The sequence below is a fragment of the Typopeltis vanoorti genome, chromosome 17 (genome assembly GCF_054136105.1).
Source record: "Typopeltis vanoorti isolate ZY-2024b chromosome 17, IOZ_Tvanoo_1.0, whole genome shotgun sequence".
NCBI lineage: Eukaryota > Metazoa > Arthropoda > Arachnida > Uropygi > Thelyphonidae > Typopeltis > Typopeltis vanoorti.
The window spans coordinates 33,526,331-33,545,276 of NC_143565.1; the positions used below are offsets into that span (position 1 = coordinate 33,526,331).

The window sequence follows — 18,946 nt, forward strand, 5'->3', positions numbered from 1 at the left end:
ATGGTGGTATAAAAGTCTTACAGCAGCTGCACTGCATAGTTCAGAAAGCCTGGACAGAGGGACGAATTCCCGATGATTGGAGTAGAGCTCTAATAGTACCCATATATAAGAAGGGGAAATAAAACTGAATGTAAGAATTACAGAGGTATCTCCCTACTGAGTGTTCCTGGCAAGATATATGCAAGTATACTTGAGAAACGGTTGAGAAGAATTGTGGAAGAAAAGCTTGGTGAAGAACAAGCTGGATTGAGGCCAAATAGAGCTGTCAGGATCAGATCTTCACTTTACGTCAAATAGTCGTGAAAGCATGGGAATATAACAAAAATCTATATTTAAGTTTTGTCGATCTGGAAAAGGCATATGACAAGGTGCCAAGAGAGAAGCCATTCGATACGCTACAGTTGTATGGTATCAATGGGGCATTATATCAAGCAATACTTAGTCTTTATGTGAGTTGTAAGTCAGCAGTTAGAATTGAAGGAAGTACAGGAAGATGGTTTAATGTTAAAACTGGTGTGAGACAAGGATGTATATTATCCCCTCTGTTATTCATTATCTATACAGATCACATTATGAAGGAAAGTGTTATTAAACATGATATCAGAATTGGAGATGTTAATGTCAGCTCTTTGCTTTATGCGGATGATGTTATACTTCTAAATAAATCCTCTACAAGTTTGCAAGATTCCCTGACTAAATTGAATAACTGTTGTAATAGATATGGTATGAAGCATTAAAAAGACCAAGACAATGAAAATAGGTAGAATTGTTGAAAATGTCAACTGTGTTGTGAACAAAGTACCTGCAGAACAAGTAAAACATTTCAGCTACTTAGGCACGATTTTAACTGAAGATGATGAATTAAAAATAGAAATAGACAACCGAATCAGAAAGCTGTTATGGTGGGAAGTCAATTGAATAAATTCACATGGAATAAGAGAGAAATTAGTTAGAACACTAAATTAGCTGTATACCAGACGGTGTTCAAACCAGTTTTAACTAATGGATCTGAGAGCTGGGTCAGAAGTAAAACATTTGACCAAAGACTAGAGACCGCAGATATGAGTCCTAAGAAAGATTATAGGCATGAACAGATGGCATCAATGGCAATATCATATTAAAAACGAGGATATTGGGAAAGAACTTGACATTGTCAGCATCCAGGAATGAGTTAGCAGAGCTAATCTCAGGTGGTATGGTCACTTAAACAGAATGGGCGAGGAAAGATTAGCAAAACAAGTGTTCTCTGCCAAGTTGGCAGGAAAATGACCCAGAGGAAGACCAACAGATAGATGGATTGATACAGTACAAAGTGCCTTTGACGATAGAAATATATGATCTGGTAATGTTGGAGTCTTGACAAGTAACGGACTGATTTGAAGGAAAATTGTAGATAGGAAGTTAGTAATGATGTCAATTTTTCATGTAGTAGTGTCATATCCTCTACACCCCTTGAGGGTACATATCAGGAATTTGATGATGATGATGATTTATGTTCCTTTTTTCTGATAGGAATTGCGTGTCCTGTTTCACCTGTATAGGGCAAATTACAGGTACAGTGTATACAATATACTCCAACAGTGGCGCACGTGGGGGGGGGGGGGTAAGATGTGCTCTAAACTCCCCCCAACAAAAAAGGTTTAAAAAACACTAGAAAATTTTCCAAAAATCTTTTCCTAATTAAAATTTATTTTTTAATTTATGTTGTAATATCTCTTCTATTTCTATATTACTAATGATTTAGTGGTCAGATAAGGTGGGAATACCCTATAGCTCTTGGGAATCATGGCCGCTGTGAACACAAGGCAAATGAAGTAGTGCTTGGGCGGACTGAGTACTACTTTGTTTGCTCGAGCCGGGCCAGAGGGGATCATGGGGTATCATATATTAGCGATCACTGCAGATGCTCAGTTATAGGTCGTATGCAATGCATAGTGTGTATTCTGAAATTGTCTACTCAACACGGCATCCCCCCCAAGATTAAATAATGAGTGCTCATCCCCCAGTATTAAATCATTAATACTTGCCATCCTCCCCTGAAGATTAAATCCTGAGTGCGCCACTGTACTCCAGCAGAAGAAGTGGATCCTTGGATGAGTTGAGTAAGTTCTTTAATTTCACAGCAGGTTTAAAGGTGGCATTAAGGTTGTATTTCTGTAGTATTCTGTTTATTTTATCTGATATCCCTTTAATTCAGTGCTTTTTTCTGGCATAACACACAATGGAACGGTGTTCCGGCACCTATTTTTTTTACAGTTTTTTTTTCAGAAGTAATTTTTGAAATAATGTTCACGCATACATAACACATGCACATACTTGTTACCGGGCGTCGCCTGGTAACACTCATGTGCATGCCATTAACATCTACATTTGTGGCTGTATAGACCTATGATTGACAACATGCGAAAGATTTTCGGTAAAACACTTATTTATCTAAAAAATATCTTTATTGAAAACTGACGTCAATTTAACGTCATTATTTTCATATCCTTTTAGCATTTTTTTTTTTTTTACTTTTTAGTGTAAAACTCTGATCCCAAGTTTGAAGATGAAAAAGATTTTCAATTACTTCTCAACCACTGGTCCCATTAATAAAAAGCCCAGAATAATAACGGACACAACATCAAAAAATATGGAAATAATGGTGCCAGTTGATGTTTACGAATCATCTCGAGTTAATCTTGAGGAGCAAATCCAAGCTGAAAATGACTGGCCGAATTGCTGGACATTAGATCAAAAAAAAGATTTTTGCTTGAAAAATGAATGGATGTATATTTGCAAAAAGGAAACTTGGCTATATGCCTTGCAGAAAAGTTAGAACTCTTGGAATTGAAACAAAGATGGGAATGAAAATTTCCAAAGAATGGGTTAACAATGAGATTATATATTCTGGCAAAGATAGGAAGCTATAGATGAGCTCACTTCGAAAAAAAATGTTCGATCACAGAGAATCTGCTGCACACAAAGCAGCATTAAAAATTGTTTTTGAAGCTGAAAAAAAGACCCTTGAAAAGTTTTTTTAAAATCATTTTCTCGTGAAAAAGAAATAATCCCAAAAATTTTTCGAACTGCATATAAAGTAGCAAAGGAAAACCAATCATTCCATAATTTTGAAAGTGAAATTGATCTGCAAGAACTGAACGGAATTGAAATGGGTCGTATTCTTCAATTAACAAATGCATGTATTAATATTGTGAATCATGTAAGTGAAGAAATGAGAAAAAATGTGTTTTAAAGAAATCGTTCAAACCAAAAATATAATTTCATTGATAATTGATGAATCAACAACAACAAGCAATAAAACCACTCTCATAGTGTATGTTCGATGCTGTATCGAAGGTGTTGGAATTAATTCACCGGTAAATTTATTTTTGGACTTGATCAAACTTAAAAATGTAATGGCAAAAAAAGTTTATTTGATTCCTTACTCCAATGTCTTAACTATTATGGGATGACAGAAGATTATTTAAAAAAATATTTAGTTTCTCTAGCATGCGATGGCGCTGCTGTAATGTTAGGCTGTAAAAGTGGAGTGAAAAAATTGCTGTCAGAAAAATTTCCTTCTGTTATAGTTTGGCATTGTGTTAATCACATACTAGAATTATCAGTAAGTGATGCTGTAAAGGAAATTTCAGGAATCAATAGATTCAAATCATTTATCCATAAACTTTATGTCCTATACCATGCTTCATCAAAAAATAGTAAAGAGTTTCATTTATGTGCAGAATCACTGGAGGTTGAGCTGCTGAAAATTGGAAGAATTTTAAGTACTCGATGGATGTCATCTAGTTTCCATTCAGTTTTGGCTTTGTGGAATAATTTTGAATCTCTAGTGAATCATTTTGAAGATGCGATGCATGATCCTGAGAGAGATAAAAATGATAAATGTATTTATGATGGCTTAAGAAGAAAAATAACATCTACAGACTTTTTATTGGATCTAGGATTGATGTGTGATGCTCTCCAAGAATTGTCTGAATTAAGTTTGGACCTGCAAGACAGTGACATGAACCTTTACAAGGCAAATCAAAAAATAAATGCACGTGTACAAGTTTTTGAAGAAAGAAGACAGAATTTTCGACCCTATTATAGATGTGCTGCAGTTGCTGTATGCGATCTGTGCTTTTGTGGAGTTTTACTTCACGAAAAAGCTTCAAAAAATAATACTCTTATTGACCAAAAAACATTTTATACCAAATTGAAAGAATCAGTTGAAAAAAGGTTGCTTGATAGCGAAGATGTTGCGCCAGCACTTTGGGCTTGTGTGCTTGACCATAAACATTGGCCTGAAGATATTGATGCTCAGCTAACATTCGCCGAGGTGGAAATTAGAAATTTGTCAATCAGACTGCAACTAAACGAAAGAGAAATGATTTGTGGATTCCGTGAATACATTCTTGATAGGACATACCCAGAAAAACTGTTGCATTTGGTACATGCTCTGAATACCATTCCCATTTCATCAAGTGAATGTGAATGCAGAATTTCACAGATGAATTTAATTATCATCCCAACAAGAGCTTCGTTGACGGCTAAAACAATTTCGGCACTTTTATACATCAAACTCGTTGGACCACCTTTAAGACTTTTCGATCCTTCAAAGTATGTTGATCTGTGGTTACTTAGAGGACGACATTCGGCCTTAGATATTAAGAGCAAAGAAAGGAGTCAAGACGATTTGTTCGATGAGAATTGGACAAAACTTTGGAAAATACTATGAACTTCTCTTAAATTATATGTTTTTACAAATTTACTTTTATATTTGGTCTTTGGTTGTATATTCTAATTTGTTTGTTTAATTTTATGTTTGATCATGTCTAAAATAAAAAATACTGAAGATAAATTATATTTAATTCATTTATGCAACTCTCTGACAGCAACAGCTGCTTTATATTTCATTTAAATTAAGATTTGAATATCATTTTCTTTAATCAAAAGCTTAACAAGATGTGAGTTCCAGCACCTTTTTTTCTAGATGAAAAGCACTGCTTTAATGTATGGAATGGTTACAGTTTTATTGTAATGTAATTTATTTTTGTTTTTAAGTGAAGTCTTGTGAAGAATTTTATTAATAGTATTTTGACCATAGCCATTTTTCAGGAAGGTATTGTTGATAACTTTTTATTCATCTTTAAGTGCTTGTTCACTGGAGCAAATCTTCAAAGCCCTGTTTTTTAGTGTGTTAATGACACCTAATTTTTGTGTTGGATGATGGTAGGAGTTTGTGTATATATATTGGCCAGTATGTATAGGCTTTCAGCAAACAGTGAAGGATAGCCTGCCAGAAGGAAGACATGTGACAATCATGTCTTCCTTCTTTTCAAGCGTATCTAGAAAAGGAAGTTTGTTCTGGCTTTCAATCTCAGTTATGAATTGCGTTTCTGTTGTTTGTTTAGGTGGCTGAGGAGTGTCTGATGTCGGGTGGCCATGGGACCAGATAGCAAAAACATTGTAAACATATCTAAGCCAGACTTTAGGTTTTCAAGTACAGGAATCTAGAGCATATTGAATAAAAGCTTCCATATAAAAGTTAGTAATTGGTGGGGAGATAACAGCGAGCCCATTGCTGCCTTCTTTTTGTAGGTAGAAAGTGTTTTGCCACACAAAATAGCCAGAACTTAGTACATGTGCAAAGAGTGCTATGATATCCAGAGGGAATTTGTCCTGTAAAAGAAGAATTATATCATTGATTGGATCATTTGTGAAGAGGACAGAAACATCAAAACTGACTAATAAATCCCTTTTTTCTAGTGTGATGGCTATAATTTTGTTTACAAAGTGTTGTGTTTTTAATATAGGAGGGGGGAATGACCTACCAACTCCTTGAGTGTTGGCATTAGTTTCTTGGCTAAATGATAATTGGGGCCGTTTATATCTTCAACTATTGGCTGGCTACATTTGCAATAGTGTAAAATTTTGCTGCACAATAATGCATTTCATTTTGTAATGGTTGCAAAAGATTACATGAAACACCTATTTCAGGTATACATCTGGCAACAAACTTTTTGATCAGTTCCCATGGAATATTTTTGTCTGTAAAAATTTTGAAATTTTCTGTTTGATATATGGTTATACAGTTGCAAAATGTTATAACGCAGTTTTTTTCCCCCAACTAGATGTGCCAGAGAAATAATTGACTCATATCCACATTTGCTGCATTCTCAAGATATGAAATTTGGTGGTACACCACTTCACTGGGCAAAATCTCATGTAGTAAGTACAATGCATGTGCACGTGTGTGTGTGTGTGTGTGTGTGTGTGAAATATGTTTGAAGCAAGCCTATGTAGTCTGTATTAATGCAGTTTGTGCATTGTGTCATGCACAGAAAATTAAATACAAGTATAGACAAACATTGCATTATATTATATTTAACAATAACTTACATTCTTATTTACCTTGTGTAAGCAAATAAAAGTTTACACAGATAGTATTTTATGATCTAGCTAATTGTGCATGATAGGTTATCCTATGATGTGCTTTGTAGAAATTGTAGAAATTCTGTTGTCTTACATTATATAATGAATTATTACCCCAGACCATTTTTGAGAGATCACATCAGTGAGAAGCTAAACCTGTGGAGATATTGGAGCAGATGCAATAGCATAAGTCATTATTATCAAATTCTTGATATGTCAGCACATGAGGGGAGGGTGCAATTGTGTTACTATGGTAGCACTACATCAAGAGTTTAATACTAACTTCCTGTATACAATTTCCTTCCAAATTAGAATGTTATCTGTCAGAACCCCAGTATTGTCAGATCTTATATTTTGGTCTTCTAAATAGCATCTAGAATCAGATCTTAGTCTTCTTATGGGTCACTTTCTTGAATGTGACCCATAAGAATCTTTTCATGAATCATCTGTTTTGCTAACCTTACCCATTCTGTTAGTGACCATAAAGCTGAGATTAACTCTGCTCACACATTCCTGAATGCTAACAAAGTTTTATTCCTGATGTCATAATTTTTAATATGATTCTGCCATTGATGCTATTTCTTCACACTCTGTCTCACTCTCTCTTTTTTTGTAAGAAAGTGAAGCAATATCTTTATGCTAGTTCAGGACAGAAGAAGGTATTTGTAATAGGAAGTGTTATCTTTTATTTTTTAGCAGGATAAAAATGAATATCATATTTCATATTGAAGAAAAAAATATGTACAGAACTCTTAAAAAGAATCAGTCAAGCAGCTTTCAGAAGTGAATATAATGGGTAAGATAAACTCAAATATAGAAATATTTTTCAAGAAAAATATACAAACTTGAAACAAACTTCGGAGACTCAGAAGCAAAATCAAAAATAAGCAGGGAGGCATGTTATGAATTTAGTTGCAAGAACAAAAAAATCTGAATTCCATGGTGAACTCATGAAAGAGACAGTATGAAAAAAGAAAGCTTATGGAAAATTCCTAGTAATCAAGCATATCCTCTGAGGGAATACTGAAAAAAAAAAAAAAAACCTAAAACAACTGAGTAAAAATAGATAGACAGAACTCATTAGAAGACACAGGTAAGAATTTAGATAATATAATTATCTTTTCTGCTAGCAAAATGTTCTAGAATATATTGAGAAAGCTTAGAAATAGAGAAAAGAGAATAGAGTTAAAGGAATCAGAGATAATGATGGTGATATTAAAACTGAAAAGATCCTGGATAATTGGAATAATTACTATGAAACATTGTTATATGAAACAGGCAGTGACAGAACAGTGGTACAAAATATCATCATCTTCATCCTTTCAGGGAATTAGCCCATTGGTCTGTTCCAGTCTCATTCCATCTTTTCCCTGGTTGTCCCTGATTTCTATTTTTTCTATATTTTAAAATTTCTATATCCCCCAACTGGGTGGTATCAGAGTATTTTTTTTCGGTAGTTGAACTGTTCATTCTTTCGATGTGTTCAATCACTTCTTTTGGTTCATATACTTTGTCCAATACTAAATCTCTTTTTAGGTCTTTATATATTTCTGTACTTCTTTTTTTGTCCCAGAAAGTATAGCCTGCTGCCCTTCATAGGAATTTCATCTCTCCAGTTTCTATTCTTTTTTTTTTTTTTTTGCAGTTTTTATGGTCCATAATTCACTTTTGTATGGTAGAAAAGATCTTGCCAAAACTTTATAAACTCTTATTCTTGTATGCTTTTGAACTTGGTTTAGTTTGAAAATATTATTGATCATTCCTGTTATCCTTAGAGAGTTTGAAATTTTGATGTCAATGTCAGCTTTTTTTGTATATGATACAGGACATCCAAGGTATTTGAAGCATTAATTTGTTCTAAAATTTTATATTCAATCATGATTTTAATACTGGCTGGAGATGGTCCTTTAAAAGCCATGATTTTTGTTTTGTCTATTGATATTTGCATTCCAATTTTTTAGCAATAATGTTAAATTATTGCTAAAAAATAATTTTTTTTAGCAATAATCACTTCTTGCTATGATTATGTGGCCATCTGCAAACAGATCTTTATTAAGTATAGTTCCATGATCCAGTTTAAATGCTGGTTTTATATTATTCTTCCATTTCTTTACTGTTTCATCTATATGAATAAGAGTGGTGACATTGGGCATCTTTGACAGACCCCTCTGTTTATTGATTTCCATTCTGTAACTTTTCATTGATTCTTACAGCTGTTTGGTTATTTTGATACATGTTAGTTGTTGTAGCAAGGAGCTGATTTGGAATCTCTTGAGTACAGTTCACAGTTTGTTCCTAAAGACCCTGCCAAAGGCTTTCTGGTAATCCACAAATGCTATGTTTGTATGTGTTTCTATTTTGAATTCATAATGTTTTTCCATTAAGATTTTTAATGTAAAATCTGGGTCAATGCATGATTGTCCTTTTTGGGAAACCATTTGTTCTTCACAAAGTTTAATTACTTAAAGGAATCAGAGATAATAAAGGTGATATTAAAACTAAAAAGATCCTGGTTAACTGGAATAATTACTATGAAACATTGTTATACAGAACATGAAACAGAACAGTGGTACAAAATATCCAAGGGGAATACAGTTAGGAATACATATCATGTTGTAGAAAAGCAATCAGAAACCTTTGAATATGGAAAAGCAGCTGAGGTACATAATAATCAGCCATAAATTCTCAATGGAGTTATGTAAGTTTTACAGTGGTTATACTGTATAACTTAGATGGTATAGTCATCATCAAAAGTTCAAATTCCAGATTGGAGCAGAGTTCTCATAGCAGCCATCTATGATCAGGCAATGTGAGGTTGATAGAGGAATTTCATACTGAATATGTCAAGTAACTTGTGAATGCTGGGGAATGTATTCCCGTAAGCTCTCTGGTCAATTTACCTTACGAAATTTTCATAGTTTCTACGTTCGGCTTTGAAATAATGCTGGATCTAATATCCACTTGATTATTATAATTTTACATTGCCAAACTGAAGCCTTTTAGCTCTTTATTTTAGTAAATGCCAAGTAAGATTTATGCATTCAAACATGAGAAGACCCTAATAAAAATTCAAGAGAAACTTGGGGAAGAACAAGCTAGGATTTGGATTTAGGCCAAGTAAGGTTATAGGTATCAGATTGTAAAAGAAACAGTTGAGAAATTGGGCTAGCAAAGATCTGTATTTAAGTTTTGTAGATTTTAAAATGGCTTATGACAAGCAAAAGGTGTAAAGAGAAAAACTTCAAAAGTCTATAGTTATATGGTGTAGCTATAGCATTAATATGGATTTCACTACTCAAGATTCACAGCTTATCTGCGAGCTACTGCCCATGGTTTTGGAGAAACTTAAGGGGTCACTCTGTACAATTCCAGGAAATTGTATTGGGTCAGGAAGAGAACTTGCTCACCAAACTACCATGTTATTGCCTGCTTTCTGTCCTCAGTTGGGACATGATTCCTCTTTGATCATTCACTACAGTCAAGAATAGATGAACTTTCTCTACTCAGATTTCTCCACCAATGTCAGAGTTCCCCTATGGCTTTCATTCATACTCTCTTCATTTTGTACATAAATGACTTTCTCTTAATGACTTTTGTAGTTCATTTAGAGCTAAAAGCTTTTCCATAATCAGTATCTTACATACTGATCTCCTTACCATTCTTAGTGGAGTAAGGATAATCTTGTGAACTTTGATGCTATCAAAATGCAGTCCTGTAGAAAGTTTATTTCACTTCTCCTTACCTTTGATAATACCCAGATTTCCAGACTGGATGTTTTTCTTCTTAGGCTGATCCCACCTTCTTAGCTTTTCATGGCATAAACACATTGAATCCACAGTGTTTCCAGCCTCCAAAAACTTTGATCTTTTCCATTCAAACTGCTCTGTCTCACCTGTGCAACTGTTAACACTATATGAATCCCAAATCCATCTAACCATGAAATACTGTTCATACATTTAGGATGATACACTAACACCTTCCTTACAAATCTTTGATGAAAGAGGATAATCCAGATAACTGATGATATCTCCCACAGATTCACTTCAATTGTGTCATCGGTATTCTGTTTCTCTTTTGAAGATATTTTCCTGTGCAATATTTCACTATTCTGGTAGTCTATTCACTGTCCACTTCAGACTTATTGAACCAATGTCTACTCTTATCTTCTCCATTCTTTGGAACAGTCTCTCTGTCCAGTCTTCCTTCAAAGAATACAACCTCCAGCTGTTCAACAAACATATCAGCTAATTTTACAACATCTTTGCATCCTATCTAGATTGCAAACAATCTTTATAAGGACTTTCACCTGAAGGTAAGTAAACATGTCCTATACAGAAGTGGTAGAGTATTTCTGTCTAGAAATTTGGGTTTTTCCTCTTGCAAAACTGACAAACTATCAAAAGAACACAAGCAATTAGATAAAAAATACTTTTTTTTTCTAGTGGAGATCAATGAGTGTAGTGTGGAATGGCCACACAGAGTGGATTAGTGTAGCATAATATGGAATAGTATAGCATGAAGTGGCTTCCCCCTTTCATGATAAGTCCTAAGTATCCCATGGAAGTACCATGTAATAAAGTTCTATTTTGATATGAATATTCACTACTAAGAAAAATTGCTAATTATTTAAGACTTCTGTTAAGGATGAAAACATCATCCACATAGCATACGCAACTGATGGTTGTGCTGAAGAGAATAAGAGGTCATCTAATATTCCTGGAAGAAATTAACTATGGCAGAACCTTCAACTTGTAGAGTATGTTTTTACAGAAGTAGCCCAAGTAAATGACAAGATCAAACAGTTTCACTATATCTGAGGGAACGTCCTGTGATAACAGTTGAGGAATGTCAGAGAGGTACAACCGAAAATAATGACTGAATGTCAGAACCGATCATGTTTGAGTAGGCCACAAGAATAAGTATTTAATTTTTCTTCAGTAATTCCAATGAATTTTTCAAAGAATAGTTGGCAGTGACCTGCATCAGCACTTAAGAGGCAAGTTGGAACTCTGCTAGGTGACAGGTAAGAGCATCAGTATAGCCCTTATGGGTCTAACGTGAAATGGAAAGAGGATTTCTTTCAAAATGAGACTTCAGGTATTTGAAAGAATACAGTTTGTTGATTTGACTATCATTAGGGTATGATCAGCCTCTTGCTATATAGTTCTTTTATGCAAAAGAAGGGACATTTTCCTGTTACGTGGGCTGTTCAATAAGTAATAAGACTAATTTTACTGTGGCGAAACCAATCATCACAATATTAATTTCTGTGGAATAAAGAAATGTTGCTGTATGTATTAACAAAAGTGGTTGATAGATGGCATATACGGGCTAATGTACCAGAGTGTCTAAACGCAAGTGCTCATCGGCGTGCCTACGAAGTGTGACCAGTCTTCGAAATGGAAGCGTCCTTGGAACAGCTTTATGCGATTAAATTTTGTGTGCGTTTGCAAAAATCGGCATCAGACACTTTTAACATGATACGCGAAGCTTTCCATGATGAAGCAATGTCGAGGGCAAGTGTTTTTCGCTGGCATAAAACTTTCAAGAAAGGAAGGCAAAATGTGGAAGATCTTGAACGTGAGGGAAGACCTTCAATGTCCATCACAGAGACAATGATCAACAGCAGCGATTATCATCAAGCACGTCAAAAGGAAGCGTCCATTGCTGAAGAATGGCTTCTTATTGCACCATGATAATACAAGGCCACATATTGCTGGTTGTGTAGTGGACGTTTTGCAGAACAACAACACAGATCTCCATACAGTCCTGATCTCGCACCGTGCAATTTCTGGCTGTTTCCTCAGCTCAAGAAACCACTAAGAGGCTGCCATTTCGAAAGCAACAAAGCATGTGTAAAAGCTGCGGAGGCGGTTTTGAAAGAACTCTCAAAAAACGGACTCTCACATGTGTTTAAGAAATGGATGCAGCGTTGGGACAAATGCATCACGTCTCACAGTAGTTACTTCGAAAAAGACCATGTAAATGACGACGATTAAAGGTAATCTGTTTTCTGTATAAATATAGTCTTATTACTTATTGAACAGCCTACGTACAATTAGAAGTGTCCATAACCACAACAGCTTTGTTTGCTCTTGTAACAGTTAAAAGACTGTTTCATCTCAAAGATTTTAGGGCTTCAAACTCAAGTGAGGAAAGTTTGAAGGGAAAAGTTTATTTTCAGTGGTGTGGAAGAAACTTCAAGACAGCCTATTGTATCATCGCTTGAGACAGTGGACAAGTTTCAGTGTTATGAAGAAAATCCAGATATGGGAGTTCTTAGACACTATGGCAAAACAAAGTCCTTTGAAAAGAATCAGTCTTTCCTTGGGTACCATGTACCATGATGACATAATTGGTGCTCGGGGCGGGGTGTGGAGAAGGTGAGATTCTTTTAAATAACTAGATGTTACATTCAGGCAATAATGATCAGCTAAAAGAAGAATCAGTCAAGCATCCCAAACTTTTGGATGACTTAATAAAATATGGAAGTCAAGAGACATCAAACAAGTAACAAAAGTAAGAATCTATGAAACAATGGTCCTCCCAATACTCCTCTATGGAAGTGAATGCTGGAATAACAAAAAGGCTGAAGAGAAAAAATTATTAGTTACTGAATTGGGTTGGCTACAGTGGCATAGCTAGTGGGGTGTGGTAGGGGTGGTTCATCCCGGGCGGCACTTTGAACCTTTTTGAACTTTTGCAGTTAATTCTAAAATACAGTCTCGAGAACTCATTTCCAAATATTGTAATACCACTGTGAATTTTTCTCACAATTACTGTAAGTGTTGCTAGTTGTGAGAGGAGTTCTTCTAAATAAAATAGATTAAGAATTACCTAGGTTATTATGAAATAGCCTTCGGCATTGTCATCGACAATTTTGCTAACAGTAAAGCAAGAAAAATAACATTTTAGAATGTTGAAATTAAAGTTTAACTTCAAAAATAAACATAGTGTTTTAATTTATTTCCCTATATGTCATTTTGACTTTTTGTAGTATTTTTGGTGTGTGTTGAGAGGGGCGGCAAAGGCTCTAGCTATGCCACTGGTTGGCTAAGAAGATTACTTGGAGTATCTCTGCTGGAGTGACTAAGAACCGAAGACATAAGGAAATGACTAAAACAAGAAATAACAATAATAGACAAAATCCAAGCGATGGTTTCGCCATGTGACCAGAATGGGAACAGAAAGACTACCATCTAAAGCCCTGAATACAACGATGGAAGGTAAAAAGATACAAAGGATGGCCCAGAATTAGATGGATAGACAAAATAAAAGATGACCTGGAAACCAAATTCAATTCAATGGAAACTATTCAATTTATGGCAGTCATTATGATTAAGGTTTGATTAATGAAGCCCTACTTCATCAACCAAACCTTAATCATAATGACTGCCTTGCCATTCCAAAAGTTTGGGAAATTAATATATTCAGTTATGTTAAATAGATAGTATTATTAATAATCTAACATAATCATCATCTTCAGCCTAATAGTTTTTAACTTAACAAACATATAACTACGTTTATTATTATTATTATTATTACCCCAAGACCTGATGGAGTCAAAGACTCATCTGGGAGGTCCTTTTATCACACACACACATCTCATCATACCGTGTCTTAAACACACTCAAACTCCTTGCAGACACCACACTCTCAGGTAAGGCATTCCAATCATTCACAACTCTGCACGAAAAAAACCTGCCTCTCACTCCCCCTACTCACACCCTCTTTATACAGTTTCCAGGGATGACCTCTGGTTCTCCCCTGATCTCCCACTATTATCTGTAGAACTTCTCTATCATTGATCCTATAACAACCCCTTACCAATTTGTAGGTCTCTATCATATCTCACCCTCTTCCTCCTATCCACCAGACTCTGCAAATTACAACATTCTCAATCTTTCCTCATACTCAACATTCCAGAGGTCAGAAACTACCTTAGTCAGTCGCCTACCAAGTACAATGAAAATAGGCAGAAGCTTTGAAAATATCAACTGCATTGTGAATGGAGAACTTATAGAACAAGTAAAACATTTCAGCTACTTAGGCACGATTTTTAATGAAGATGGTAAATTAAATATGGAAATAGACAAAAGAATCAACAAAGCTGGTATGATAGGAAGTCAACTGAATAAATTTATATGGAATAAGATGTATTAAGATGGAATAAGAGAGAAATTAGTCAAAACACTAAGTTAGCTGTATATAAGACTGTTCAAACCAGTTTTAACTTATGGATCTGAGAGTTGGGTTGGAAATAAAACACTTGACCAAAGACTAGAGGCTGCAGACATGAGAGTCCTGAGAAGGATTAGGGGCATGAACAGATGGCAATATCGTATTAAAAACAAGGATATTAGGAAAGTACTTGACATTGTTAGCATCCAGGAATGTGTTAGCAGAGCTAATTTCAGGTGGTATAGTCACTTAAACAGAATAGGAAGGAAAGATTAGCAAAAAAAAGTGTTCTCTGTTGGGTTCAGGAAAAAGTCTCAGAGGAAGACCAAGATACAGGTGGATTGATACAGTAAAATGTGCCTTAGAAGATTCTTGACAGGTAACAGATTGATTTGAAGGAAAATTATAGATAGGAAGTTAGTAATGATGTAAGTTTCATGTAATACTATCATATCCTGTACATCCCTTGAGGGTACTCAGGAATTTGTTGATGATGATAAAATATATAAAATATATTGTATGTGGTTTAGTCTGTTCTGAGTTCTCTATTTGAAAATACAGTTATATTGTAAGGAAATTTGTGTTTTTTTTTTCAGTGTCACTGGCTCAGAGATGCAGCTATGAATAGTAAACCAATATATGCTATAAATAGTAAAAATTGTAAACCAATGTTCATCCACCCCTTCTGTTAGAATGGAATGAATAAATATACACTAGTGTCCAAAATCTAGGGACAAACATTATTTAGATTACAACTGCAAATTCAGAAGAATCAGCTTGTGGTAATTTGTATAACTGATGATTTCGAGTAAAAAGCGGATATACATTCAGATTTTTAAATCACAAGCAAAGGGATCACGTGATAGCACTCAACAGAATGAAAGGCAAAAAGTTGCACTAAGCGAATTGTGTTTGAAGAAAGCTCTTTATGTGAAGGAATAAATTTGCAAACATTGATGTCTTGTAATGTCTCAAAAGTATCATCTAGATGATTTCACACAGGGAAGAATTATTGGAAAGCTTGAAAAAGGCCACAGAATTACTGATATTCCCTGAGAGTTTGTCATCTCACGTAGCATTGTATCCTGGCTCTGGGCAGCGTTTCAGACCAATGGAATGTGTTCCAGATGTTTGCTAAGAGGTCATCCTTGCTCTACCATGGAGCATGAAGACAGATTTTTGGTTATAACAGCAAAATGTAATTGATGCATCATGTTAGGTCAGTTTGCATGTCGGTTCCATTGAAGCACAGGTGTGCAGATATCTCAACAAACTGTGGCAAGACGTCTGTAACAAATAGGCCTATACACACGAAGAAAGCCTGTAATCTGCATCTCTTTATCCACAACTCATAATTAAGCACATTTTCAGTGTATGCATTAAAATTGGACAAGAAAACATGGGCAAATGTACTCTTTACAGATGACAGTTTTTGTCTTTCCTCTGATTCTAGTTGCCACTTGATCATGTGTGAAAGTGATGCTGCTTACAATCATGAGAATGTTCTTGAAAGGAATAGATATAGTGGAGAAGGGGTCATGGTGTGCGGAGGCATTACCCTTAATGGATGCACCAAGCTACAAGGCTGCAAAAAAGGGACTATGACTGGTGAACAATATTGTAATGAAGTTCTTCTATATCATGTTTGACTGTTCTGTAGTGCTGTTGGCAAAGAATTCATTTTTATGGATGACAATATCAAACCATATGGTACTCAAGCAGTGGGGATAGGCGTGGAGATCATGAATATTAATTGAATAGAGTTGCCAGCATGCTCCCCAGATCCCAACTCCACAGGACATGTTTGGTATGCAATAGGAAGATGCATTGCTGCTCAAAATTCCCCTCCAGAAAACAAACGAAAAAGAAAGAAAAAAAAAAGGCCTATCCTTGCTCTGAAGGAGGAGTGGACCAGTTTGCCTCAAGCACTCCTGAATCACTTGGTGCTAAGCATTGTATGACGTGAGAGCTGCATCACAGTTCAGGTGGACCACATGGAAATGTCTCTTTGTATTGTTTTCTACAAGCATTGTACATTAATTCCTTAACTAAATCTTTAGGAAATTTGTAACATTTGCCAAAAACATATCATTATCATCATCAAATTCCTGCCATTTACCGTCAAGGGGTGTACAGGATATGATAGTACTACATGAAAAATTTACATCATTACTAACTTCCTATCTACAATTTTCCTCCAAATCCGTCTGTTACTTGTCAAGACTCCAACATTACCAGATCTTATATTTCTATCGTCTAAGGCACTTTGTAGCATATCAATCCACCTATATCTTAGTCTTCCTCTGGGTCGTTTTCCTGTCAACTTTTGCTAATCTTTCCTCGCCCATCCTGTTTAAGTGACCGTACCACCTGAGATTAGCTCTGCTAACGCATTCCTGGATGCTGACAATGTCAAGTTCTTTACTGATATAATCGTTTTTAATATGATATTGCCATTGATGCCATCTGTTCACGCCTCTAATCTTTCTCAGGACTCTCATATCTGCAGTCTCTAGTCTTTGGTCAAGTGTTTTACTTCTGACCCAGCTTTCAGATCCATAAGTTAAAACTGGTTTGAACACTGTCATGTTTGAATGCAGCTAATTTAGTATTTCTGACTAATTTCTCTCTTATTCCATATGAATTTATTCAATTGACTTCCTACCATACCAGCTTTGTTGATTCTGTTTTCTATTTCCATATTTAATTTACCATCTTCACTAAAAATCGTGCCTAAGTAGCTGAAATGTTTTACTTGTTCTATAGGTTCTCTATTCACAACACAGTTGATATTTTCAACAATTCTACCTATTTTCATTGTCTTTGTCTTTTTATTGCTGACCTTCATACCATATCTATTACAACAGTTATTCAATTTAGACAAGGAATCTTGCAGACTCGTAGCAGATTTATTGATAAGTATAACATCGTCCGCATAAAGTTTAATACCACTTTCCTTCATAATGTGATCCATATAGATAATGAATAACATTTGGGATAATGTACATCCTTGTCTCACACCAGATTTAACATTAAATCATCTTCCTGTACTTCCTTCAATTCTAACTGCTGACTTACAACTCAAATAAAGACTAAGTATTGCTTGATATAATGCCCCATTGACACCATATAACTGTAGTGTATTGAATAGCTTCTCTCTTGGCACCTTGTCATATGTCTTTTCCAAATCGACAAAACTTAAATACAGATCTCTGTTATATTCCCATGATTTCTCCGCTATTTGTTGTAAAGTGAAGATCTGATTCTGACAGCCTCTATTTGACCTGAATCCAGCTTGTTCTTCACCAAGCTTTTCTTCCACAATTCTTCTCAACCATTTCTCAAGTATACTTGCATATATATTAGCAGGAACACTCAGTAGGGAAATACCTCTGTAATTCTCACATTCAGTTTTATTTCCCTTTTTATATATGGGTACTATGAGAGCTCTACTCCAATCATCGGGAATTCGTCCCTCTGTCCAGGCATTCTGAACTATGCAGTTGAGCCACTGTAAGACTTTTATACCACCTTACTTCTGCATTTCTGGTGAAATATCATATACTCCTGCTGCTTTTCCACATTTCAAGCCTTTGATGGCTTTTTCTACTTCAAGTATGGATATGTATTCCTGACTGCATGCCTGGTCAGTGTTTTTTATCACTCTACTGTCATCACTGCTTGTTTCATTTAGCAAATTTTCAAAGTTATTACTCCATACTTCAAGGATATCCTTTTCTCCCATTTTCATGTCACCTTTATCACCTCTAACTCCTTTTACAGCACTCTTTCCTCCATTCCTAAGCTGCTTCAACAACCTCCAGAATATTTTGCCACCTTCTTGATATTTATTTTCTATGTTCTTGCCAAAGTCCTCCATTGACTTTTGTTTAACTAGTTTTACACACTGTTTAACTTTCTTACATTTGTCTCTGTATTCTCTAAGAGCAGAGGCTGACTTATTTGTCAGGAACTATTGATATGTTTTCTTCTTTTTCTTCACTGCCTCTTTAACTTCCTTTGTCCACATGGAGTTTTATTCGCTTTAAAACTTTCTTACATGTCATTCTTTTCAATATGGAATTCAATTTTATCCTGCTCAAGACTAAATAGTGATCACTTCCAATTTTAAATCCTCTGTACACTCTGGTGTCCTGCACCAGGGAGAAAACATCATTATCAACAATAACATAGTCAATGAGACTTTTCTTATTCCTTGCCTCTTCTCTCCATGTGAATTTGTGCACATTTTTATGTTGGAACATGGTGTTAGTAATAACCAGTCCATGTCCTGAGCAGAAATCCAACAGGTATTTGCCATTATTATTAGCTTTGCTCTTTTCTCCAA

At 35.2% G+C, this 18,946-nt stretch overlaps 1 protein-coding gene across 2 annotated transcripts in view; it reads left to right on the plus strand.

Annotated features, from left to right (window-relative positions):
- Positions 1-18,946, plus strand: part of iPLA2-VIA (calcium-independent phospholipase A2 VIA) — a 369,611-nt gene that overhangs the window by 137,073 nt on the left and 213,592 nt on the right. For both annotated transcript variants that reach the window (XM_090407696.1, XM_090407695.1), the window contains exon 6: positions 6,117-6,213. In XM_090407696.1, the coding sequence (XP_090263822.1) occupies positions 6,117-6,213 (97 nt within the window). The remainder of the gene's footprint in view (positions 1-6,116; positions 6,214-18,946) is intronic.